This window comes from Gasterosteus aculeatus, chromosome 10 (assembly GCF_964276395.1).
Source record: "Gasterosteus aculeatus chromosome 10, fGasAcu3.hap1.1, whole genome shotgun sequence".
Classification (NCBI taxonomy): Eukaryota; Metazoa; Chordata; class Actinopteri; order Perciformes; family Gasterosteidae; genus Gasterosteus; species Gasterosteus aculeatus.
In genome coordinates this window covers 5364356-5390623 of record NC_135697.1, presented here as the reverse complement: position 1 = coordinate 5390623, position 26268 = coordinate 5364356, and the positions used below count along the sequence as shown (strand labels likewise).

Below are 26268 nucleotides of genomic sequence, written 5' to 3'. Positions count from 1 at the left end.
TTTCTTGTTGTTAAATGTTTTATTCAATATTTCAAAACCACTCCCTTTTAAGAAAACATACTCACATCTTGAGGATCAAATATTAACACACCCCCATGTTAAAAACAGCTTTGTAACAGACAAGAAACAGTGACTGCAAACACGACTGCACCGCATGATTGAAAAAGGATATACGGCAACGTACATATAAGTGCAAGATTTCCCACAAAACAAACATTGATAAACACAGTGCATATAAAATACCTTTTTAAAAAAGCGCTCCTGATTCGCTGACACTACAGATTTGTATGGCTCCATTTGTCCACTATCTGCAAAAAGGCCCGGGAAGCATATACATGTTCAAGGAAGCCAGAACTCGTTTTGCTCCATTGTAAAGAACATAAAAAAGTGTGCCGTAGCGTTCAAGGACTTTGCACGAGCCTGAAATCATACCAGCATATTCTACTTTAAAAACAGTTCAAAGAACTGTACTCTAAATCAACTGGATATAAATGAAGGGTTCTTGTTTCAGGAACTGCATAGTAGATCCTCCAAAATACATTGATTATTTTTTTCCAACTCGGCCCGTTGCTCGGCGGTCAAGGCACTGACAGGGTTCTGTTTTGTGGTCCTTGCATATGGCAAAGATCCTCATAATGAGGAGAAAATTCAACATTTCGAGACAATGCAACACAAAACTTTCCCCCAGAATATTAATGAGGACCTGTGGAGTTGTAGAGAGAAGCAATGTGTATGGACTGCTGGGCAGAGATTAATGAAGAGAAACACAAGGTTTTTAAAGCAGCCTACAGCAGCTCTATCTCCCACTGTTGGCTTGGCCTCTCCTCATTCTCTGGCATAATCACCACGTGGTCCTTGTCATAGGATTTGCCACCTGGGGAAAAGGATAATAACCACGTTAAGTTCAAGTTAAAATGAGGATCATCCAGAAAAAACCCTCCCTCTCCCCGGCTTTTAGAGGCACACAGTGGTAAACATGTAAACATGTAACTAAGCACATTTGATCAACCAGTGTTTCTTTTCAGAGCAACACTTGCTGGAAGTAAATACAGAGGTTAAAATTACCAATAAAACTAGATCAAATCTCCTGTTGTACACACTTTACATGCGCTATTCATCCATCTATAACAAATGTAAAAAGCAACAGAAAGGAAATTCCTAGGAAACATAATTTGCATATTCTTTTAGCATATTAACGGCAGCCTGTGGTAACATGAATGCTAATGCAAATGCCTGTTGTTTTGTCCCATTTACCTTTGACATCCAGGACGCAGCCAGGAAAAGTGAGGCTGCTGATGAGGCCTCTCATCTGAGCCGTCCAGGTCTGAACCGGTTGCCGGGTCTCTGTCCATAAAACCACCTTGGCCGCCTGCTCTATGTTGCCAATCACCTGAAGGCTCATGGTTGGAGACAACTACAGCACACACACAATCATACACACACACACACAGCACATGATTAGAACAGCCCACTGCTGTATCAAAAGGACAGGTTTGGGTTCTGGTTGCCAACGCTAATAACATGTTACTGAGGCCTCATTACCTTGCTCTTGATGAAGCCATCCTGATAGAACCAGATGTCACTCATGGGCTCCACCTCTGGTGTCACCACCACCCGTCCTGATTTCATCTCTTCCACGCCACCCTGGACAGAGAGGAAGTGACCCCTCTCTTGGTTCTTGATGCGTAGAAAGTGGCGCTTCTGCAGGAGGCAAAAAAAAATATATTGTCATCTCAGGGCCTGCTCACTAGAACTAAATTACATCAGAAATAACACATTTTCCCTTACCCTTATTTTACATCATTTTCATCCCTTTAAAGAGATATTAAGCTCCTTAACAAAAAAACACTTTGGAAACTGCCTACAATCCTCCTAAAATATGGAATGCCGTTTTAGTCAAAATTAAATAAATGAATAAATACATGAAATATGCATTTGAAATACATCATGAAATAAATAAATGAGCCAATAAATACATAAGTATTAAATACATTATTTCATGGTACGTTTATTTCATAATGCCACTTTTCATTTCCAGAGTCTTTTATTTCATAATGCCACTTTTCATTTCATGGTACTTTTATTTCATAATGCCACTTTTTATTTCTAGAGACTTTTATTTCATAATGCCGTTTTTCATTTTCAGAGACTTATTTCATAATGCCGTTTTACATTTCACGTTCTTATATGCAAATCAGGGGGCGTGGCTACATCTAACATTCAGAACAGACAACAGAGCCGTGTGCAAAAGAAGGCTGGCTAAGGGACGTGAGATTAGCGCTGGTACTACAAGCACAGGTGCTGGACACCCGCCTCTGGATATTCCTGGATATTGGATTTCTCGGGTTGATAGACGGGACAACACAAAGTTAGCCAGCTTGTCGCCAGGAATATCCAGAGGCGGGCGTTCAGCACCTGTGCTTGTAGTACCAGCGCTAATGTTGAATTCATCAACTTGGACCTCTTCCACACGCACGCGGTGCTCAATGAGTCTTAAACAATTTAAAACTTCGTTGTCTATGTATACATCTTATCCGCCCTAGTATTTCCAGAAAACCCTCAATATGTGTCAAAATCGTATCTGCAGAAATCCCATGTTGATCGATTTGATCTGCTAATGCTAGCATGCTACCTCGGAGCCCACCGATGTCTTCCATTATGTCAACACTCTGTTGTCTGTTCGGAATGTTAGATGTAGCCACGCCCCCTGATTTGCATATAAGAACGTGAAATGAAAAACGGCATTATGAAATAAGTCTCTGGAAATGAAAAACGGCATTATGAAATAAAAGTCTCTGGAAATGTAAAACGGCATTATGAAATAAAAGACTCTGGAAATGAAAAGTGGCATTATGAAATAAAAGTACCATGAAATTAAAAGTGGCATTATGAAATAAACATACCATGAAATGAAAAGTGGTATTATGAAATAAAAGTACCATGAAATATTAAATGTATTTAATATTTATGTATTTATTGCCTCATTTATTTATTTCATGATGTATTTCAAATGCATATTTCATGTATTTATTCATTTATTTAATTTTGACTAAAACGGCATTCCATACTAAAATGCCCTTGAACAAATACAATCATATAATATCCAATTATTCTTACTAATGGTGTAAATCCGGTTTTCATACTACTGAATATGGCCTCTGTGATTGGTTAACCAGCCACCAGTTACCTCAAGGGAACGTTCTGGACCAGTGCAGCCAGCCAATCACTGCAGTTGAAGCTTACAGCGTATAACTTTTGTTGATGTTCAACCTTAAGATCAATTAACGCACTGCACACTGTTTCACATCGTGTCATTGCTGACAAAATTGCAGTGGCAAAGTGCTCAAAACCGATTCTATTGTGATTCCTGCGACAGCAGACCACATTCTACCAGAATGGCACACAAGACAATGACAAGGTGTAAACAACACTGCCGCAGATGATTTGTTTACAAACCTGTCGGACTGGGAACATTGAACCAATGGACTGTATTGAGCTGAACTTCGGCCAGTTGGTGATTTCTATTGGTTCCAGGAGGAATTGGCGCCCCCTGTAGTTGCTGTGTTCACAGATCACCCAACTGTAAAGGAAGAGAGACAATATCAGGTGCCTTACTATCACGTGTCCTACACAGGCACTCAAAAACTAGGTGTTATATTGCAACAGCTGACTATCATTTCTTCCCAAATGTCCACTTCTCTTGACTTACTTCCTATCAAGGAGGCTTGTTAAAAAACACAGGACAGCTACTTTATGGCAAAATACAAACATGTAATGTCCCCAGCCCCGGGGATCAACCCGGTGATCCTCCGATAGTAGGACGGGGTGAACCACAGCGGCCCCGAGGCCAAAAAACAAGCCGAGGAGAGACGAGCACGCACCAGCCGCTGTTGACTCTGACGGACAGGATGTGATTGTTGAAGCCCTCTTCCACCATGCTGGGGACCTCTGTGTCGAGGTCAATCTTTCTGCCCTCCAGACACTCGAGGCCAAACAGGGAGATGGAGGGAACCGAGAGCGTCTAGATAGGGCGAGACAGAGGATCAGCGCAAGCCGAAGCACAGCACACGGCTTGTTTTATGTTTTTCAAACACGAGTGCCCCCTCACCATTGGCACGACCTTGACAGAGCTCAGGGTGCAGTCGGGCGGACATCCCATGCTCGTTAGGCTGGGGTAGTCTCCTTCAGATAAGACGTACGAGTTCCCAGAGTACTGTTTATTCTCGTAGAGCACCCAGCTGAAACACAGTTTATGTTGTTGATCAGCCTAATCACATAATACTCTTTGCGCTCTTTTCTTTTTCCATCTGACTCCAGATTAATTTCTTTTTGGAGGGCTGGATTATTTGGGGAAAAGGCTCCTCACCTTCCCCCCGACACTCTGCAGGACTTGGTCAGTACTTTTTCGGACAATGCTTCCTGGTTGAGTTTGTAGACGTGGCACTCCCCCTGGAAGTCTGGCTCAGAATACAGTATTATCTGAGATGGAGGTTAGAGAGAAGATTAGAGATTAACACATGTATGACCTGAAGCCTTTTGTTCCATTAAAAGGAATGTCCTTTTAAGTACCGCCATCAAAAGCTGCCCAGATAAGGAATTAGAATCATCTTCCTCTCAGGTGTCACAGGTAAAGCGACTTACAGGTTCTTCTTACCATGCAGAATATATTATTTCATACTTGTTTCACTTGCAACATTTATTTAGGAGGCAAGAATCCCCCCTTGTGCTCAGAGTCGCAGCAGTTTATGGATGGCTCAGTGCGCAGAGAACAAAAACCAGTCCCTGCATGGAGCAAAGTCCAGATCCAAAGGTTTCGCATCACTGCGTGGTGTGACACGCACAAGCTGCAGCCCTGTGGGCATTAGAGGTCTGCGTGCACCTGTAATTTGAAAAACTACTGCTTTTTCTGACACTAGACTGTAAGACTCCTAACCTTTGTAAAAGAGAGAAAGTCAAGGCAAAATACCTCAGTCGAGATGCTTGAGCTGTCACTTGGGGCCTAAAAGTCAACAGAACAAAAATATAAGCACCACCAGAACACAAATACATTGATCCAATGAATAACCGAAAGACTTCAGAGGGGCCCTCACCCGTAGGATGGGCTGCACCGAGCAGATGCGCGTGTCCTCAGAGCCCCAGTCAGCACAGTTGTTATAGACGCCTTTCTCTAAGATGTACTGGTTACCAGAGAAGTCCACATGGGAGTAGGCTACCCATCTGAAAGGAAGACCAACATTTACCGCTGGTAATGGTGATGCATTTCCACTCCACTGAGGTGGTAAAGCAGATATTCTGTAGAATCCAAATCGACTTACGCCCCGCTGAGCACATGGATGGAGCGGGTGGAGGTTTTGTACTCAAACAGCTCGACATCCGCAATGGCCTCGGTCACCTCGAAGGTGTTCTCCTCCGGCGCGCCCTCCGGCTCCTCGTCCGGCTGCTCAAACAGCACGACCACGGGGTCTGTCAGGTCCTGCAGGAGAGAAAGAAAACTGGTGGACTTTAGACTAAAAAGTTAACTCGTTTACAGTCTAAATCATCACTGATGTCCTAAATTGCAGTTTCATGCCACAGGTATCAGGAGTACAGCGGCCACTGTTGGAGGGCAGAGTCACTTTTTTAGATTAGGTTAGACTGCTAAAAAGGGTACTTAAACAGGGACCAAGTTGTGACCAAGAATGGAGTCTATCCAAGACTAAATCCGAGTAAGAGCAAGATCAAGACCAGTTGGAGTCCCGCGCTGCATGACAAACAAAGTCCAGCACAACAACCATATGCCCTCCTCAAATTAAGGTAATAGATTCTTATTCCCATAAAACACATGATTCCTCTTCATTCCCCTCGATATACTGTATATGTGTGTTTGTGTGACCGCAGTGGTGCTCGGGTACTGAAACACACACACAGTGCAGTAGACAAACAGAAAGGGATTTGCATGCGCTGTTACTAGAGAAAAATGTACCGCAGGTAGCATGTGAATAATTACTTATTGACAAATACCAACTGCAGTAAACCATTTCCTCAACTTACCGCCCGTATCACCCTGACGGAGCGCAGCTCGGCATCATGGCCTCCCCACACCCTCCAGTCATGATACTCTCCCTCCTCCAGCAGGTACTGGTGGCCACGGAAGCCCTCCTTCTCGTAGCCCACCCATCTTCAGCAGAAGAGGCAGAGGGTTTTTAAGCTAACGATCACTAAAATGTCTTTGAATGGTTCAGTGAATATGAACATTGCAACTCACATTCCTCCGTGTACTTTGAGGGAGCCGGCGCTGCCTATGAAGGTCGTCTGCTGCCGGTCTGCTCTGGTCACAAAGTCCCTCATGTTGGTGGTTATGGTCCTTGATTTCCCAGTGAAGTACGGCTTGTCGTAGATCACCAACTGGACACAAAAGCGTGTCAGTTACAATCAGAATACTTTGATTTAGCTGCAATTAATTAGCGGTATTTGTGCGCTCTCTTACCTTTGGCTGACTCATATTCTCCACTCTTGGTTCCCCCTGGGATGGAAGAATAAACAACTCAACTTACTGCAAACAATCAAGGAATATACCTTTATATAGAATAGAATATAGAATAAGGAAAGAAAAGGAATGTCAAGGTCACTTACTACTTTCAGTGGATGTAGGGATCCCACATAGGGCTGTTCCACTCCCCAAGCTGCAGGGTTGGAGTACCCCCCCACCTCCAGGACACGTGGTAGGCCCTGGAAGAAGGGATGTGCGTACACAAGCCACCTGGCCGGGCAAAAAAACAAAAATTAAAGTCATGGTGTGAACGGCATTATAATGCAAATTCCACAAGATCACGCTTTTCTCATAATTCAGAAACTCACAGCCCAGCATTGACGATGATAGAGTTTGCCTTGATGGGGAAGCCAAATATCCTGGCATCTTCAGACGTATCTCTGAAGATGACCTTCTTCCCCTCCGCGCTCTCCTCGGGGAAAAGACGGATTTCTGGGACACTGTAGTCCTGAGTGAGGACAGAGAGCATCCGTCAATGTCACATAATGGAGAAAATAACAGCCTGTAAGGCTGCAGTCCTGCAGGGGGTGAGAAAATATATGCAGTGATTACCTTAGTGGGAACTATACTTTGTGACTCAACATGAACCCAACAATAGAATCACCAGCTAAACGCCGAAGATGTTGCGGTTTCTTTTTGTAGTGACAGAACTGACAAATCTGACTATACAGCGAAAGAACGTCAGATGGATATAAAGCATTCACTTGTTTATTAAATAGATCACTCCCGTCATAGAAAGTAAAATCAACATCTGCGTGTTCCTACTTTGAACACCAGGTGGCGACCATGAGTTAATAGAACAGTTAACCAGCAACAGTTAAAAAACATCTGTAAGAGGTTTTTAGCTTTTCAGCATCAGATAACACTGTTTAAGAGAGAAGTCCAAACAATAAACAGAGATTTTACAACATAGTTAATTGTAATTGGACTGAAAGGGGCAACTATTTGAATTGACAGAGTGAGGCGATCTTGTTTTACCCTGACTGCTCTTCTGAGAGATCCGATGATAAACCTCCTGGCAGGTTCGCTCTGCACATCACTCGTTTCTCCGCTCGGCTCCCCGGCCTCTTTCTCTCCGTTCTGCAGCTCCTCCTCTGGATTGAACGGGTAGGTGAGCTCTATGTCTCCCTCATCCAGGGCGATCTTCTCCCCTTTGAAGTTAGGCTTCTCATACAGCACCCATCTAGGAGAAAAAGGGGCACACAGTTAAACCCTCTAATGTTCTCATGATGTGAGCTTCTGGTCCTCCGTTGATTGAAAACAGTTTATTCTCCACCACATCGATGCATTTGTCCACATGACGAAGGCATGGTTGTTTAAAGTGAAGTGAGTAAATCCTAAACATTACGTTTTATATCATAAGCGTACAATGTTTCATATGTAACTAGCAATCAGGTCTATTCTGTAGATTTAAATGTGATGGAATAAAAGAAGAACGTACAATGAAATCGAAACACTTGGTGATCACAATCATCTCTTTGTTGGAAGCCAATCTAGTGTTGACCTGGTGTTGATGGCGATGTTTATTATAACGAATTACACACCTTATGTTTCAAGAGAAAAAAGGTGTGGCGATTATCATCATATCTGCTTTTGCATCTCCGGAGGCTTATGTTTGATGAAGTGCCAAATATGTTTCGAGCAGCTGTTTGTTTACTGCTAGAATTTGAGCACGTCAAACACTGGCAATGACAGAGACTTGGTCTCATGTCTTCATGCACGTCTATGTTCTTAAAGACAGAAGTATTTGTCTTTGGCCTCCATTGTGCTTGCATCCTGTGTACTAATTCTATATGCAGTATAAGTGACGAAGTAAAGTACACTCAAAACAGTCTCTCGAGCCACTCACCCTCCTCTGACCACCCTGATGGAGATGGTCTCCTGCAGCTCCCAGGGCGTGGCATCGATGACGTCACTGCGCACCTCGATCCTCTGGCCGCACATCCCAGGCCGGTCGAAGATGTACATCTAGAGAAAACGTGGTATAAGAATAGAGAGCAGTTTAAGACTTTTTGTCATTTACTTGGATGGCAAGACATTGCATTGGCAGATGGGATACGGTTACTAGTAATGAAAAGGAAATACTGCAGGTTTAAACCTCAACCTGCGCTGCTGCAGAATAAATCTCTAATCATGAAAATTACCCATTGGTGCCAATTTCATCTGGTGCCATTATCTCAAGTCTCATGTCAAAGCATGAGTTTTAAATTTCATACCAAACTCATGCAGACATTTGATACGAGAATGGTGCAGTGAAGAAAACAACAGTATGCAGGTAGAGTTGCACGGTAGCATCAGTCCTGGATATCTATGATTAGCATTTGCAAAACAAAAAAAGCTGAGAGACATTTTGCACAAATAAAAAAGAGATGTAGACTTGAATCTGGAGGATCTCTAGTAGGATCTCTGTTCTTGAGTTGGACACGGGTAGTTCCTAAAACATCCTTTTCTTGTCTACACTGCACACAGGCGTGTCTCGTCCATTCAGGTCTGAGGCCCCGGAGCATGGAAGAAAACCCAGGAGCCTAAATGTCAGCGCCACCTCTTGCAATCCGCAGCGACGGGCAGCAGCAGGCCTGACATTTGAAAGTTAATAACGTAGGTGGCATAGAAGAGACATACGTGCACAGTGTAATGGCATCAATACCTCGGAGGATACCTGGGGAGTCTTTTGGTTAACCGCTACTCAACATGGACTATGAAAGCAGTTAAGAAAATAAAACTAAAAGAAATACTAGAGTTTTGTTTTTTTAACAATAGCCTTTTGTTTTGCGGAAGATTGTTATAATGTTTGATGGAAAACAAACATTTTGTGCAGACATTTGATGTGATAATGTTAGCATTTGCCAATTAGCTCTACACACAAATTGCAGCCGAGGCTGATGGGAGAGGCAAACGGTGGGCCATTACAGTCCCGGGGTTTATCCTCTAGGGATCATGGTTATCTGTAATGAGTGACAGCGCTTAGCTCTGTGTGTGTGTGTGTGTGTGTGTGGTGTGTGTGTGTTGTGTGGAGACTCACCTTTCCAGGACGAGGATTGAGCTTTCCATGCTCCTTCTCTTTAGTGAGCTATGGACAAAGAAAATGTATATTTTTTTAGGAAACCTTCTACTAGATACACAGCATTGCATTCCTTTGTTTTTCTGACACACGGAAGCGTTTCCTTTATATGGTTAAAAGGTAAAGATAAAAGCACAGATAAAGAGCAATTCTATTAAGTACAAAAAACAGTATTTTCGCTGTACATTCCCCTTACCCTGGCTCCTTACTTTTTTATTAATTTTCTATTTACAATGGACCTAATACGGATCCATATTGGAGGAGTACTGTCACTATTATAGTCTTTACAATTGAAATGAACGTGCTTCTGCACCTAATGACCTTTGACCCACCCCTGAAATATTGTTTTAATCAACTGACTTCCGTTCGCTGACAACAGCAGTCATTCACAAAAATGCCAGACCACCCACTCATTGTGTTTGAGTCACACTTTTCAAGCGGTTGTGGTGACATCAAAGTGAGGAGAGACGGCGTCCTCTGACAAGGACACGCACCACTTTGGTCGCTTGACAAGACAAACATTCCTCCCTACCTGCTCAACCTGATGCTCTCTGGAACTGCACCCACAGATGAAAACAAGCTTTATACTCAGATCTGCTCTCATATTGTACTGGATTTCACTCTTATTCACTTGTGTGTGTGCGGTGAGCCGGTCAGTCGGAGTGCCACTGGGCTTTTAGGGGTTTTGCTTCCTGAAGCTTGGCACGTGGGAGCCGCAATACCCCATGCGATTTGCATACATATTTAGAGTGATTGTGTGTTCAGAGTCAAGTGTCAAGCCTCTGTTCTCTGGAAGCTCTGTGGAAACAGTTTATCACCTGGATCATGTTACCAAATAAAGAGGGCCGGGTACCAGAGCTCTTATTCGACAGCCCATCATCCTATAACGTTTCGATTAGATAAATTCTGGGAAATAAATAACAAATTTAACCAACTATGTGGGACACAGTAGAGTTTGGACTTTTCCTCAAGCGCAACAGGACACCTTTTTACATTTTCAGTGGCAGCAAGCTCGGGGCATCAATGGGGCCTTTTCACCATTGACCTTGAAAATAAATGAGTAACTCACTGTTCAATGACATACCATACAGCAACAAACTGTTCCCACCGTAGAGCAAGACTTTTGATCTGCCAGTGATCCTTTTTAAAGTATTCTATTTCCCCCTTTCTTAAACCGTGTTCTAAATTTCAGGTGGTTTTATTCTCAAGCGTTTGTGCTGTGTGCATATGTTTACATTTCCCTCCTTAGCGGACATTGTATTCTATTCAATAACTAAATGTTGTCATCGCAATGCTGCTATTTTCAACAGCTAAGTCAACACACGCATCAGTCTTGCCTAATCTGAACCGATGAGAGACAAACACTAGACAATGGAGCAGTGCTGAAAGTGACACTCGAGTCGGTCTCACAGGTTTTCCTTACAGCTGATTTAGAGGACGGAGCTGGTAGACACACTGAGACGTACCATAGGAAGATGCTAACGTGACATTATCGTTTTACTCATGTAGCAATTACAATTTATTTTGTGAGAATTACTTGTAAGCCAAATTCCATGCTTGTATTGGCTGTCTATCAAAATGGGTTTTTACAGAACCATAATTAAAAGTACTTAAGTATGAAGTACTTCATTAAGTATGAAGAATCATAATTTTCAAATTTTTACACACATATACGTACATACCTCCTTCATAACAACGCTCTGAGGCTTCACAATACTCTTGCTCCCAAAATGGTTGAGAACAGGTCATATGTTTGTGATATTTAATGTTCCCACTTTTCATGCTGTGGAATTTGTAATTACAAATTGCAATGTCGATTAAAGGGTTCACAAAATGTTATTGTAGGTTGTTAACTGAACCAACACTCGGTATTCCTCTGTTTTTTGGAAACATCGGAATAAATGTCTGTATGTCTTTATTTTGATTACATTTGTCTTATTTTCTTATTATTTAGATGTATGTGTGTGAAGGCTAAGTGGAATATATACTGTTCCAACAAGGTTAAACAACTGCATAATTTATGGGGACGGTTGTGTTCACCGAATTGTGTAACTTAAGCTCCAACAGACACTTTCCCCTGCTGCTCCTTTCCCTCCCAGCAGCCGAGGGACACGATCTGCTCTCCCATAAAAGCCATTACAGCGGATGGAATGCGCAAACTCCACGTTATTATGTGTTTTTTTAATGAAATGCATGAACAGCTGCTGCATATAAAGCAAATAAAAAAGCTATCAATTTGTAATCTTTGCCCATTCAAATATCTCCCCGTCGGCTGTACTTCACCAAATATGAAGCAAACAAGCAGAGAAATTTAAGGAAGAATCCAAATGGTAAGGTGCGGCTGTGTCTCTGCACGAAAAGACAGCTGGAATGGGTGTGGAGCCATGCAGGTGGAGGGAAAACTGGGAGCATGAAGTGATTAAGAAGTCTCACGCGCACCGGTTGAGACGAGGTCACTCAACGGTTTAAATGCATGGATGCGTCTTACGCCACGTCATCCGAAAATGATTTCATGTGCAGAGTAGAATAATGAATCAGTTACGTGATTAATAATAATAATACGTGTGCCCTGTGATCGTCCTGCAGGCTTTCACCTGGGAAAAGCAGCGCCCAGAGCCACAGCCTGTGCAGCACAGCCAACTGAGTTAGAAGATCACTTTATGACATATTGCAGAGAACAGCGCCATTAAAACAACCCCTCTGTCAGGACCTTCTTCCAGCAGCCTGCCTCAGGGGGAAAGCGGTTTGCCTTCGCTTTCTGAACATTTGGCATACGCCTGCACTCATTATATACCACGGGTGAGGGTGAAATTTGGGTGTGACATTTTGTGGTATGTTGGCTCAGTCGTTAAACAGGAGGAACAACCAAAACATGCGAGCCTCAATCATGTTGACGGAAAGAGATGTGTGAACACGTGTGAGTAGACGCTTGACAATCAAATCATTTCAGACATGTCCTAATCAGTTAAGTTATTCCTGGGAATGCTTGCATGTGATTAACGAGTGCATACATGCCTAAACGTACTCCTGAGTACACACTCCTGTGATTCTCAGCAGTCAGATATCAATTTAATAATTATTTTTCCTTTCTAAGGCCACCGATGCACCAGGTTTTTCCTTCTAATGCCTGGTGACACGAAGATATTTGCCATTGGACATCTCCATGAATGCGACACGCTACAGTATGTGAAGGTACACGGACACAGACAAAGAGCCACACAAAGATGGACTTTCCCTCTGTGCACAACAAAACCACATATGAAGCGATCTCTCTCACCTAATGTAACCTGAGCTGGCGCTTGTCTTCTTTTACAACCCCGTGGAGAATAGATCTTTGAGTGAGACGAAGAGCTGCCAACATAATGAGCAACCGCAGATATTGTGCATATATGTGTAGCGGTTTCTCCTGTTGTTACAATAACAAAATATATTACCATTTCAGGCCGCACACCACCTTGAATTAGCCTGCGAATGTTCGCGTATTATCCACTTTGATTTTACTCTTTTGTTAAAGAAAGTGGGAAATAACTAGAGAATGGCTTCTACAAATGCATTCGTCCACTTACCATCTCCTTGGGGTGCAGAACAAAAGCATTACTCACGTGCTGATTGGCTATTTACCAAAAACTAAATATTCCAAATAAATTAAAAAGATTCACCTTTTCTGCTGCAACATCACGTGTCTGTGCATAACTAATTCTCAGCAGATATCCCTCTCCCTCTATCTATTTAAATGTACTGCAAGCAATACTAAATACACAGTGGTAGTGATACTCACATAAGCATCAGGGAAGGCTCTGTATTTAGATGCTAAATTCCTCTCAGGCTCAACTGCTTGGCTCTGGAACTGAGATTCTGCGTTCCCCCTGTTGAACAGCGCAGTCTGCTGGACCCCCGTGTTTCCGTCAATACTGGAGCTCCTCAGCAGGATGGGAGTGCCCGTCCCCGTCCCCATCCCCTGCGTCTGGCCAAACATAGCGAAGGCGGAGTCTACGGTGGTGAGGGGCCTCTGGAGGTCCACGGAGCCGGTGGGGCTGAGGAGGCGGTTGGGACTGTTGCTGGAGGGCGGCGAGCCGAAGGCCCACAGCGGGGGCAGACTCATCACAGCGTTGGGGCTTTCAGCTCCGGTCACGGAGCCCGGCTGGGAGGAAGACGAATTCGAAAGGAAGGACAAACGCTCAAAACGGGACGCCGCTGGTTCTGTGCCAGTTCCAGGTTCACCAAGCTCCTTCTGTCCCAAACTCATGGCATCGTATGAAGGACCCTTATCGGGCAGCGAGATGGTGCGGAAGAGCGGACGATGGGCCGTTCCATTTTCATTAGTCTGATCTATGGTTGTTGACTTGTGGCTCCCAAAGATGATGCTTTTGTCCAGGCGGGAGCTGGGGATAAATCCGTTTCCATTCAGCTGTGGGGATTTTAATTCCTCAGTAGAGGAGTCAGACAATTTAGTCAGGCTACTATTTGTAGCGGAGGATCTCAGAGGCAAGGCCAGGCCCCTTGTTCCGGGGGACTGCAGGACCTGCCACGGAGTATAGCAATGAGTTGAAGGATTGATCCAGCAAAGTAGTAAAAACAAAATGCTTTAGAAAATACATCTAGACATGGAGCCTGCTGTTGGCTTTGAAAATGCTCTCTGCACCCTGTACCTGGGGTGGAACCACAAAGGGATGTGGGAAGATAGCAATCAAACCTGCACAACCAGAAAAATCCCACTGAATATTATAGATAATAATAGAACAATGCAAATAATGTTATGTCCTCCTACATTAAAAATAAGAAAATAAAGGAAGGAATGTAAGCATAGATTATATTAAGCAAAGACATTTGCTGAACTTTCGTATCACTGTACCTGCTGGCTCATCAATTCCAGGGGTGAACGAGTGTCTCTGGAGGAGTTCCTCCCCAGTCCCAGGTCACTGGGCAGAGTGTAAAGTCCTTTGAGGGAGTCCGGAGGGTTGTCCGTTGCTTCCATCCTTTTTGTGGGACTAAGGAGGCGAGCAGGGATGTCCTGGGAGACGGGGCTGGAAGCATCCTCGACAATCGGTGGCAGAGAAGACATCAGCCCCGCGGGGGCCCCGCGCAGGCTGCCGTTCCTGGGCCTTTGGGAGGGTCCCATGCTCCTCAGCGTGTCCACCAGGTTGTCCATGTCAAACTGGTTGGCGGCGTCTTCCTCGGGGGAGGCTGGGGGAGTGGAGGGGGGTGCTGCAGGCTCGGAGACCAGCTCCACAAGTGTGGCCGTGAACACTCCAGTAAAACGGGATACGTCGTCGTCGTCTTTAGAGCCGTCGATGGTGTCGTAGCCGCGGGCTGATGAGATGCTGGACACGGGGAGCTGTTGTGAGTCCCAGCGTGACTTGAACCTCTCTGCCTCTGCCTCTCTTTCACTTGCAGGAGCAGCAGGCTCCACCTGCTCATCTAAACTCCTCCTCCTCCACTCGTACGTGGGTGCTCCCTCGATGTCATAGCTTAGAGAGGTTTTGGTCATGTTGCCAGTGGTAACCTGTTCCTCTGAATAGGAGGAGGAGTTGCTGAGGTGTTTGTATTCTGTAGAATCGGAGATAGTAGAGGAGGAGGAACTGGAGTAGGAGTCAGACATTCTGTAACTCAGAGAATCAGAAAAGGAGGAACCCTCCCTTTTGTCTGTAAACTGAGAAAGCCCCTCAAATCGGTTTCTCCATCTGTACTCCGAGTCTATCTCTGTGTCATTTGAGTCACTGACAGTAAAGCCACCGTGGCTAAAGTCCGCCGTATCTCGGCTGACCTCGGTGGCATTGGCCTCATTGATCAGAGATACTTTCCGGAAACGAGACTTGGATTCATCCTCTTCGGGGGGAGAGGAAGCCTTGATGTACAGATTGGTGCTTATTCTGCTGTAGCCTGAAGTCACTTCATCTACCGATTCCATCTCCGCTTCAGACGGCAAATTTACTGAAGCAAAGAATTCTGGAGCTGCTGTGGGCGTAGTGGACGCTGTCAGGGACCTGGATGAATACAAAGAAAAAGAGAAAAAAAGAAACAAAGATGACAAAAAACGAAGAGTAAAAGTTTACTTTGACAACGGTGTTTGGTCCAGATTGTTCAGGGTGGGGTCGTCATTCAATGTCAACGTTGCAAATCATTCAAAGAAACTCAAAGTTTCAAACTCAAGGTTTACTCAAAGCCAAAAGGACATGCCAACCAAACAATTTAGCTAGTTCCTATTCAAGTGTCATTCAACACAAACCTGGAGAACAAAGACGCCTTAACTTTAAAACCCAGCAAAAGAAATGCATCATAGAAGTGTGTGTGAGGCTTGATTACAGACATGACAAGTACATTCTGTATGCTGGAGGTAGCGAGTTTGAGGAAAAAGTGGGCATTTAGCAGTCTGAAGGGTTTGACCTGAGAAGTGGACATTGTCACTGTGATGTCATTGTCTATTTCACTCTGAATGGGACAAAGATTTACAAAGTGAACGTCAAGCAGTTTTGAAGAAGACTTGAAACTTGCAATTGAGACCATAAACTTCTATTTACTGAGTGAATAAGTCAAGTGAGGAGAAAGTGATTCTCTCCTCTTTTTGCAACAAGGAGGAGTCAGCTGGTCGGTAGAAACAGTGAAAGTTAAGGGACTTCAACACAAGCATCCGTTTTCTAAAACTACTCTAGAGGTTGCTGCCTGAGTCTGACCCACTAAAAGTTTGGATATCTTCCGCGGCTTTAAATTGGTTCATCTTTTTTATAAGCCCTGCAACTTTATGTGCAGGACTTTTATCTTCAACGTTTTTTATTTTTGAGCTTCGCGCTCATTAGACGTGAGCATAAATGCGATCTGATTGGCTGGTGCCTGTGCTGTCGTATCAGCATGGAAGGAGCTGTGAGTGAACCGGGGCCCAGCTTGAGAGCTCATGTGGGAAGCTGAATGTGTGTGTTGCGGACTGAAAGATAAAAATTGGTTGAAAAAATAAAAATAATGTCTTATTAACCAAAAGTCTCACAACCCCCCTGAAGTACCTCCGCGGACCCCCTGTTGAAGACCTCTGTATTATACCCTGATAATTCACATGCAAAAGATCTGCAGTAAAAAAGCAAAGTGGAATGTCTATGGTTTCTATTCCCTTGTGGAGAACGTGGTAGGGTGGGCATAATTGCAGGCACTTAAAAAAATCATACATCAAGTAGTAAGACAAGCATTGAATCATTTGACCTTAACTCGTCATCAGAATCCTGCACTTTGCATCGCACGAAGGAGTGGTAGGATTATAGCTCTGTTCATTTAATTGGGAAGGTTCTCACAGGCCAACGTGGCTGTGTCCTCAAGCAGGGGGCAAGCCTCGACACAATACGTTGGTTATTCAAAAGGTCATGAGAACATAATTTCTTCAGTGAGTCAATTTACCGAATGTGCTGCTACTTAACAAAAGGAAAAACAAACTGAACTAAAACTTTATAGGCTCGCAAAACTTGTCTCGATTCGCTCTTTTCACCTCGTCAGTTGGTCTGACCGCCCGGTAATGATCGGTTTACACTCGTACGGACGTTGGTGGGTGGCTTTGCTGCGTTGATTGACATGTTTGCAATATGTTTTTGACAATCATTCTGTTCGTTTAAGATTTCTCTCTCTGACAAGCGGAGCGCATCGCTGCTCAAACCACATGAGCCAAACCCTTCCCGTGAGCCAACGTAAACCTGATACACTGCACTCTAACATGCAAATGATATCCTGCCTCGCAACATTAGCCTCAGGGAGACAGGTAGTTCAACGCGCGCAAGCCCAACATTAGCACAGAAGGTGGTATGTACTGGGACATTATGTAAACCTATACACATGTGCGAGAACATGTACTTGCCTCAACAAGGAATGTGTGCAGTCTCAGGAAAACGTCACACATAATTGTGTATGAGCGCGGTCAAATTTGCAGCTGTACATTTCACAGAGTTACACCGTAACGCAGAGCAAAGGATAAACTCTTACTAAATATAATTTATGACAATAAATGTTTAACTTCTCTTAACAGCAAACGCTCTTCTTTTTTACACAGATTAAGATCCTGATACGTTTCTTTTAATGCCCCCAGGGGGATGAACAAAGATGTTGGAATGTTGTCACCATTCTCCAGGCCTTTGACCGTTCAAACAAAAGCAAAAAGAAACACTCCTTTGTTTAAAATCTCTCCCCTGTCAGGGAATCATGGTCAGAGAATGTCAAGCATGTGCATCTGGATGCTGAGCATAGTTTCGTTTTGTGCAGAAATACACAGGAACATTGCATCAAATCCCAAACTGGAAACAGTGGGAGTCTTTGTTAACATTGATTTTGCCAGTTAAGAGTTCTCTGCAAATAGATAAACTCAAGCAAGCAGAACACATGCAGGCAGAATGTGCGTCCTGCAATTATTACAGATACACAAACCATTTTGATCTTCGGTCAAGTTTGCACATGCACAAATATGTGATTTCTCTTTAATCAATCTGAAGTGAGTGGGGAAAAAAACCACGTGCTTCCCACTAGCATGGTATCATTGTTAGCCTCCCCCCGTCAGCACTTCTTGAGGGGATCACAGAATGCGAGGTAGTCTGACTTGTGACTGTTTGGATTTCTATCATCCGTGAAGCTGTCAAACACCTGTAAGACCTGCAGCTCGGCTAAGCTCAAGGATCAAGTAGAGTTAACACCCCGTCAGTCACTGCTGTGTTAAAGGGAGCTGCAACCAATCCACACCCGAGTTTAATGTAAGCATATGGACTCCTGGTTAAACGTCATCTTTCAATCACATTGAGTCAACGCCTCTCGTAGAAATGTGCTACATAAATAAAGATTAGATTCATGTCATGAAGCATTAGCATTGAACTCTTGTGGGTTTAATATTAAAAGGGGAATCCGGCAATATTTGCTCAATTATATTTGTAATTATTATTAATTATGTTTACTAAGCTGAAATGTTATTGCATTTGTGAAATAAAAATAAGCATAAAGCCTTTTGTGGCTCCAGAGGGAGCTGTTGATCTTGATGGGACTGAAGACCACAGGGCTGTAACTAGATTAGCCACCTGAACAAAACGGGCTACTAGATGAAAAGACGTGTGGAAACAAGCTATTTTTTCAGAAAACCCAACCGGCCGCAAGACACCAGATTGGAAGGCAGCTGACTGTGCAGCATGAACACTGCAGGATGAAGACTTGATAGTCTTGCAAGGCAAATTTGGCTTAAAAAGTGGTCTTGAGAGAATATACAAAAAACTGACTCAGACAGACTTTGTCACAAACTTTCTGTCATCCTAGATTGTTTTCACCCTGGTCACTAATTCTCCTGTCATTTATTTCCAGCCTCTCGCCCCCAATCAGCACTCAAATCCCTCACCTGCAGCCCGTCCCCTCATTAGTTCCTCACTATTCAGGTCCACTCACTTGCACTCGTCCACTGGCCGATTGTCTTGTGTGTGTCCTTGTATTCAGTATCTAACCCGCCTGTTCTGACCCCTGCCTGATGTTTTTGACCTTGGATTCTCTGCCTGCCCCCTTTTGGATTTGGTCGCCTGTCTGAAAGTCTAGTGAGTAACCCATCTTACCTGAACTGTCGTGCTTTCGTTTCAGAGTACTGCTTGAACCTTACGCTTTGGTCTTGAATTTGATGAACAGTATTTGCAAGGAGTTTGCTTACTGTAAACGCATGGAATAACAGTCAGGCAACAGCCGGTCTGCCATACTGAGAATAGGAGATTGAGAATAAAGCTGCCAGAGCAGAGATCTGACATAAATGGCTCGAGTGACTGCCGATTGGTGAATTTGGAGAGAGAAGAAAAACTAAGGAAAGTGAATTGCTGCATCAAGTTCAAAAGGTCAGAGAATATGTATATTTTTCACACCACATTTTTTTGGAGGGTGGGTCCTAAGTGAGTACATTTCTCGCGTGGATGCCCAGCGTTCTTCAGCGTGACAACATTGCAGAAGAACGAGACAGGTGGGGCACGGCAAATAACTCATCTCTCAATAAGCATCAGCAGCTTTGTTCACCAGAGGGTTTGATGTGACAGCTAGTGGGCAGGTTACTAAGAAATCTCGTACCTTCACTTAACCTGCGGATAGCGCCACGTGATCTCTATCTATCATTTGTCGATCATTTGTCATTTTCATATAAAAAATAAATAACCACAGATAACGTTATAGCTCAAACCCCCCCCCCCCCACTATTTCGTTCTTTATTTGGAACTTATGTGAGTTTCTTTGTGAAATACAGGTCTTTGCCGCCACCTTGTGATTAAAAATAAATCAATTCAATTTGACTAAGGCACCCTTACCTGACACACAACTGGTTACACAACAGTGGTACAAACTATCCATCTAAACAGCGTATATGGAGTGATGAATCAAAAGCCACAGGATTCCTTCATAGAGAAGGAAGAGGAAATTAGGTTATCTGGTGTGCTAATAATAATAATTATTACACACAGGGCAGAATGATGTGACACTAGAAAAACACAGCATGACGCAAATGTAAAGATGAGCACTCAGCTAAAGGTGGCTGTTATTATTGATAAATTGAATAGGAATGTCCCCTTGTCCACTTTGTCTCTCTGCTTCCTGATACTTATAACCTAAACGGTTAATAGATTAAACGGAAAAAAAATGACTTATGAATTAAATCTTTTCAAGGACCCCCGCTTTGATTGCCACGGCCCAACGTTGAGAATCTGGGGTAAATTGTTCCACCTTATTGTACGGATTGAAAGCTCAGGGTTGAACAAAGAATGAACTAAGCTTGCACAGTATGTGGATTCTGACAGGTGATGTGACAGTGAACACTATCACTCGACATGTGGTGCATTAAAAAGGGTGTGTTCACCCGTGATGTTAAACAAGACTCACTTATCGGAAGAAATGCCAGTGGGATCAGAATTGATATGATAAAGTGAAGTTCCTCATTTAAAATGCCTCACTTTGGCTGCACAACTACATTTTTTATATATACTATAATTCATACTGAGAACCATTTAACGCTCACTCATGAGTTCCCCCGGGGCCACATCGTAAACGTTTTATTACAGCAGCTACAGAAACAATTTAGGTAAATTCCAACTTGTAAACAGCAAACGACAGATCGCACACTGAGATGAGCCCTTTTTAGACAAATTACATATGTGATTAGTGTTAATCTTCAGAACCTTCTCCTCTCAAGGGAGACCTCTCCCTCCCCTTACCTCGGAGTCGGGTCGGGTTGCTCTTCTGACGGCGTCTCTGCCGCCTCCGGATCAGGTCGGCGTGTGTCAGCATCGACCGCTGTGGTTCTGTCTGTGCTCTCAGTAATCGTCTCCACCCACTCGCTACTCAGCGCGCCACTATTGTGATCAACCCCTGTGGCATCTGACTCTCCTCCAGCAGAGGCATCTGTGACTGCTCTACCCGGGGTGCTACCGCCACTTTTATTGCCTTCTTTGCTCACTTCGCCCATTCGAGCGCAGTCGACTGCAGTCGGCGAAACTTGCTCTTCAGCTTCGTCTGACCTGGGTGTGATCGTGTCACCAGTGCTACTGGAGGCGATGTTTATGCACTCGGAGCTCATAGGGGTTCTGTGACCCACGGGGGGAATCTCCTGGCTCGGGAGTTGCGTCTCGCCATTAGGGTGGTCTTCCGTTTCCAACTCCCCGGTCAGGTTTCCCTCCGACCCCTCCTCCCGAGGCTCACTGGGGGGCGGAGCGAAGTCGCATACCATCGGCGTTTCCACCTGCTGAACCGGTGTGGCAGGTAACTCCCCCTCATCTCTCAGCTGTGGAAACACCGGGGCTGCTACTTCTTCCTCCCGACTCTCTGTGTCACTGCCAACAACAAGCTCTGTTGTTTCAGTCTCTGAACTCCAACCTCCAAGTTTTTCTAAATGACTATTGGCATCCTCTTTCTCTTCTTTGCTGGCCAGTATGACTCCCTCGTTTTGCATTTTAACTATAACCTCCTGAAATTCTCCGTCTTCTCTCTTTTCTATCCCTCCATCTGCAATCTGCCCCCGCTGTGGAAACTCCTCACACAGGCCGGCCTCTTGCCCCCCGTCTGCACCGCAACTTTCCACTCGTTCATCCGGGGAGCCATCCTCTTCCATTCCGTTGTCCTCCTCGGCACTGTAGTAGATCTCCCCCATGCTGCCCTCTTCCGATCCAACGCTGCTCAAATATGCTGGACTTAAGAACCCTTCTGACCCATCAGTCTGTCCCGAAGTAGTAGAAAAAGTCTCCATTGTTTCGATCCTAACCTCAAGGCGCTTTGCTGCACTCATTTTCTCCGGCGTGGGAGCGAGACCGACAGGATCGGTGCTCGCCTCCTCTGTGACCGACTCTTTGATGAGGATCGCTCTCCGTTTAGGCCGAGTAACCCGAGTGTCTCCCCCTTGGATCGTTCCACAGTCGGACGAGGGAGGGGTGGAGCTTTGAAGCGCGAGGACTGACCTCGCATTGTCTTGAATGAGGCGTAAACTGTCCGATTTCATCTCCGAAAGGGAGGGAGTCGTCTCTGCGTAAGGAATTGTTTCCGAACCTGAATTTAGAGAGGAAGGTAGATGTCTACTGTAAACATCCGGCTCTCTTCGCGCCTCACAAGCAGTAGATGTTTGGTAAGAGCTTAATCCGGAACTCTCGCTGGGATCAATCCCCTTTCGCTCGCTGAAGGTGGTATTTACGGACGCATAACCAGCAACAGCATCATCCACTCTGAGAGAAGCAGAGTCAAAGTGAACATTAGTTTCTCTACCACAATCATTGAGGGTTTTGACCATGAACGGTTCGGTTTGGTTCTTCACAGATCTTATCTCTGTGATGATTTGAGGCGGTGGGTTTGAGAGGGATGGCGCTACATCCGAGCTGAAGCCCTGGGGGAAAAGAGACTCATACAACGCGCCATAAACTGCTTCTTGTCTGACAGGCGAAGCGCCTTTCTCAGCGCTAACGCCCGCGGTTTTCTTCAGGGGAGCAGATCTCTCAGCGCCCGAGGTTGAGTCTTCCTGATGGATGGATGCGGAGTCCTGGTCAGGAGCCGAGGCGCCGGCGCGAGGAAGAAGGGTCGACTGTGCAACCGGGTCAATTTTGGAGTCCGTTCTTGCCAGAGACGGTTCACGTTTTGGACCTGTAGCGGGGACGTCCGGTTGGCGATGGGACAATGGGACTGTGGTCGATTCGGTGAGAGAGATTCCTGCGTTTGCGTGAGACTGCTGGAGAATGTCATTTTCAAACGGACCGTTAGTTGCGGCAGCGGAGTCGACTTCGTGAACCGAGGTCTCTTGCGGGGCTGTTGGCGAGCTCGCCGGTAGGCCGGGTACCGTCTGGTTGTCCACAGCGGAGCGGCTTTCTGTTTGAGTCGTGGAGGCTGACGGAGGGGAGCTACAATCCGGTTTCTCCTCCGCCGAGTCCTGATTATGAAGCTCCAGCTCAGGGATGAAGGCATCCGGTGGTTTCTGCGGCTCCATGTGTACATCGAACACGTCGGAGACAGCGGGCAGGCGCTCCATCGTCTCTGGGGGGGTGCTTAAGGCGACGGATGACAGCGCTTGGTCAGGGCAGGTAGCATGTGACCCTGGTAGGTCTGTGGTCACAGGGGGAGGAGAGGGGATGTCAAACGTATCGATGGTGTCAAGCTCTGGTTGAGACATGCTGAAAATCGTCTTGGCCTGATCCAATTCTAACGGAGGAATCTGTGGAGAGAATTTACAGCAGTTTAGTTTGTAGACATTGAGGACTCAGTTTGCTCTTCTCTTATTTTATTATTGCAATGGAACCACAGGGCCAAGCGTTATGCATGTCTGAAAAATATAATCTTGTTAAAAAAAAACTATTAGTCTTTATTATCTTTGAACTTGTAATAACTGTCTGGTTTAATCAGCTTTTAAGGGAGAGGAACAGGTTCTAGAAATATACATTTCATAGACTCAGGTCGAGCAGCCAACTTCTTGGCAACCATTCGCTCATTTATACATTCCATGTTTTTTTGGGAAAGTGAGATTTTCCCATCCCAGACCTTTTGCTCTGTTTTTGGTCCTGTTTATTTCTTAAGAGGAATTCTGACTCTTCGGCTACCTTCGGCTCACCTGATGGCCGCTAACTATATCTTTTTCCGCTGTTTGTTGCGGAGCAGTTTTTGTACTGGGAGTTTTTCATTCATTCACAACAGCTGCTTATCATACCTGCAAAAACAGTATAGTTGTAGCCCGAGAGCTGAACAACGAGCTGAAACCTGCATAAAGCTCTGTGAAACCAAAAAGTAGCTGCAGATTTGGGGTGATGAACCCCGGTAGCTACGGGCCAAAGCTTAACCCTGCATTGATTATTACACAAATATAATGATAATACATGAACGGCACAAACTAGTGATAGATCAGACACATAAGTTTGAAAAACACTCAAGGAAGCGAGAGTTACCTCCTTTTGCTCTTCAATCCCGGCACCATGAAGGCCGTAGGTGCTCTTAGAGATACTCCCTTGATCATTCTTCTTCCTCTTTCGAAGACCGAAGGAGAAAGTGGCAAACCTCTTCGGTTTACGGAGGTCCATCTCGGAGTAGCTGAATTCTTTTCCCTGAGAGGAAGAGGGAGAGATGGAATGTTAAACAGGGTAAGAGGGAATAAGAAATACAAAACAGTAAGCGTGATATGTTTCTAACATGCATTTATCCATTATGGACTCTATTTTCTGCTCTTCAGTCCGTATGTTTAGACTTTAAATCCCTGCCAAAATTCTATATAGGGATTATTAATTGTGAGTTTGATTAACATACAAATAAAAAGACAACTTTCCATTAATACCGAGTTAACAGTTAACAATTTAGATAGCTGTGAAAGATAAACTTTCACAGCTGCTTTCAATGGCAAGAATGAGGATATTGTACAATGAAAAATGCGCCGTAAAAGAGTTGACTCCCTAACTTCATTCCAAGCATTTACAAGCTACTCCACCCTAAAGAAAAATTAGACTAGTAGAACACGATCTAGTAAAACTGATAGAGACGTGTCCTTTTCCAATGAATCCAGTATACAAAGCAAAGTGAGTCAGTTCATCACTGAATCATTGTGACCGCTTGGTTTGAGTACATTTTACTGTTACTAAACAAAAATGATTTCTATAAATAATTATTACATAACACAATAAGCATGAAAAGGTTTGAAAGGATCTTGCGTAAGGACCTAGTTATGACGCAATGTCAGATATTCAAAGGAGTGCTGCTTCACGAAAACACTGATTGCAATCGAGGTCAGAAAGACGTGATGCTATTCTGTTGATTGTGTGCGCGTCATCTGTTGAGCCAAACAACAACAAACAAAGGTGAATGGAACACACGGCTGTCGTGGCAATCAGCCAGCTTTTTAACTGGGTGTGCCGGTCAAAATTCTTCCTGTGATGAAAGTATTTGAAGCAAAAGCAACAATCGCCGTGGAGTCTCACCTGAGTGGGTAGTGTGTTTGACGCATGTAAAGCCACATTGAAGGGATTGTGTTTACTGTAAGCATGAAAAGAACTAAATAAGATGGAATGATTAATCAAAGTGAATATTTTACTTACATTTCGGGTCCTACTATTAAGAATGATATGCTTGCATTTGAGAAGAGACTTTTAAAAGCATTTAATGAAATTTCTTTCTCATTCAATTCAACAAGAAAGTGTGTCCAAACTTCCGACGCGTACTGTAAGTATATACTGTCAATCATATGCAGATCAATAAATATAATTAAAGCTTTTTTGCAGAAAGAAAAGTTCTGGTCTGACATGACGCCCCAATTAAAAGGATGAGTGGAAACATAAATGAAATACACAATGGAACAAATGCTTGTATGTGTATGTGGTGTATGTGTATGTGGTGTCCATCACCGTTTTATAATGTAAATCGTTTTAATGTAACGTGATCCAAAGCGTGGCCTTCAAAAGATTTCCTCCTATATTGCTAACTTTATATACGGTATCTTATTTTTTAGTACAAAATCAGATGAGAGGAATTGTCCTCTCATATTTTGTTTCACCAAGTCTGTAAAGCAAGTCTGTAATGGATGTTTGCAAAAACAGTCAGACCAGCATTGATTCTCAACGATGCTGCTGTTCAGTTAAGCACTGGTGCCCTCTTGTGGAGGGAACAAATATTCGGTGCATTGCTCCTGTTTGGGTATCTACTGCTGGCATACATGGGAAACAAGCCAGTGAGGCACTTTGTTAAAGTGAACTACTGTTTTTAGGGTGTATTACAGAGTTTGCATGTCCTGCAGAATGACCTGCTTTGTGTGGAGTGTGTGGAGGTTCTCCTACGGACCCCCACGTCGTTACCACAGCAACACATGTGATCTGATCACGTGGGAATATTCTTTATAACGGCTCTGCCTGCAGTCTGAATGTAGCTTCAGAGCTTCCTGTACCTCATCCTATCAGCAGGACCCGGAGTGAGAACCCCGCAGGGCGGAATGCAGTTACCGTTGAACTGTGGCTGGTTGAACTGTCGTTGAACGGGGGTAGGCAGCGTTCCAAGTGTTTCACTGAAGGATATTGTTGTTTTGGACCAGCACAGAGAGAGAACCTACAGGCCTGTTCTGCCTGAGTAAAACACTGATTTGCACACACCCAAAGTTGAATTATGACGTTTTTTTGCATCGTTCACATGCAGTGTTAAAGGTTTGTCTTGTAATATATTGGGGGAAAAAATGCTAAAAGCTAAACATATAAATTCTATTATGAACATC

General features: G+C 44.2%; 1 protein-coding gene across 2 annotated transcripts in view; it reads right to left on the bottom strand.

Moving 5' to 3' along the window:
- The window catches only part of crybg2 (crystallin beta-gamma domain containing 2), a 31945-nt gene continuing 5677 nt past the window's right edge, over window positions 1-26268 (bottom strand). Inside the window, exons 3-24 of one of the 2 annotated variants that reach the window (XM_040189072.2) lie at window positions 23969-24124; window positions 20771-23244; window positions 14443-15574; window positions 13369-14112; window positions 9552-9599; window positions 8379-8497; window positions 7508-7712; window positions 6838-6977; window positions 6613-6739; window positions 6467-6502; window positions 6245-6384; window positions 6031-6157; window positions 5316-5473; window positions 5091-5217; window positions 4967-4999; window positions 4367-4479; window positions 4109-4238; window positions 3882-4021; window positions 3457-3580; window positions 1543-1701; window positions 1255-1414; window positions 1-874 (exon numbers count right to left, since the gene is read on the bottom strand). In XM_040189072.2, coding sequence (XP_040045006.2) covers window positions 786-874; window positions 1255-1414; window positions 1543-1701; window positions 3457-3580; window positions 3882-4021; window positions 4109-4238; window positions 4367-4479; window positions 4967-4999; window positions 5091-5217; window positions 5316-5473; window positions 6031-6157; window positions 6245-6384; window positions 6467-6502; window positions 6613-6739; window positions 6838-6977; window positions 7508-7712; window positions 8379-8497; window positions 9552-9599; window positions 13369-14112; window positions 14443-15574; window positions 20771-23244; window positions 23969-24124 — 6681 coding nt within the window. In that variant the 3' untranslated portion in view covers window positions 1-785. Of the gene's footprint in view, window positions 875-1254; window positions 1415-1542; window positions 1702-3456; window positions 3581-3881; window positions 4022-4108; window positions 4239-4366; window positions 4480-4616; window positions 4880-4966; window positions 5000-5090; window positions 5218-5315; window positions 5474-6030; window positions 6158-6244; window positions 6385-6466; window positions 6503-6612; window positions 6740-6837; window positions 6978-7507; window positions 7713-8378; window positions 8498-9551; window positions 9600-13368; window positions 14113-14442; window positions 15575-20770; window positions 23245-23968; window positions 24125-26268 lie in introns of those variants that run through there. The other variant, XM_040189073.2, reaches the window with a different exon arrangement.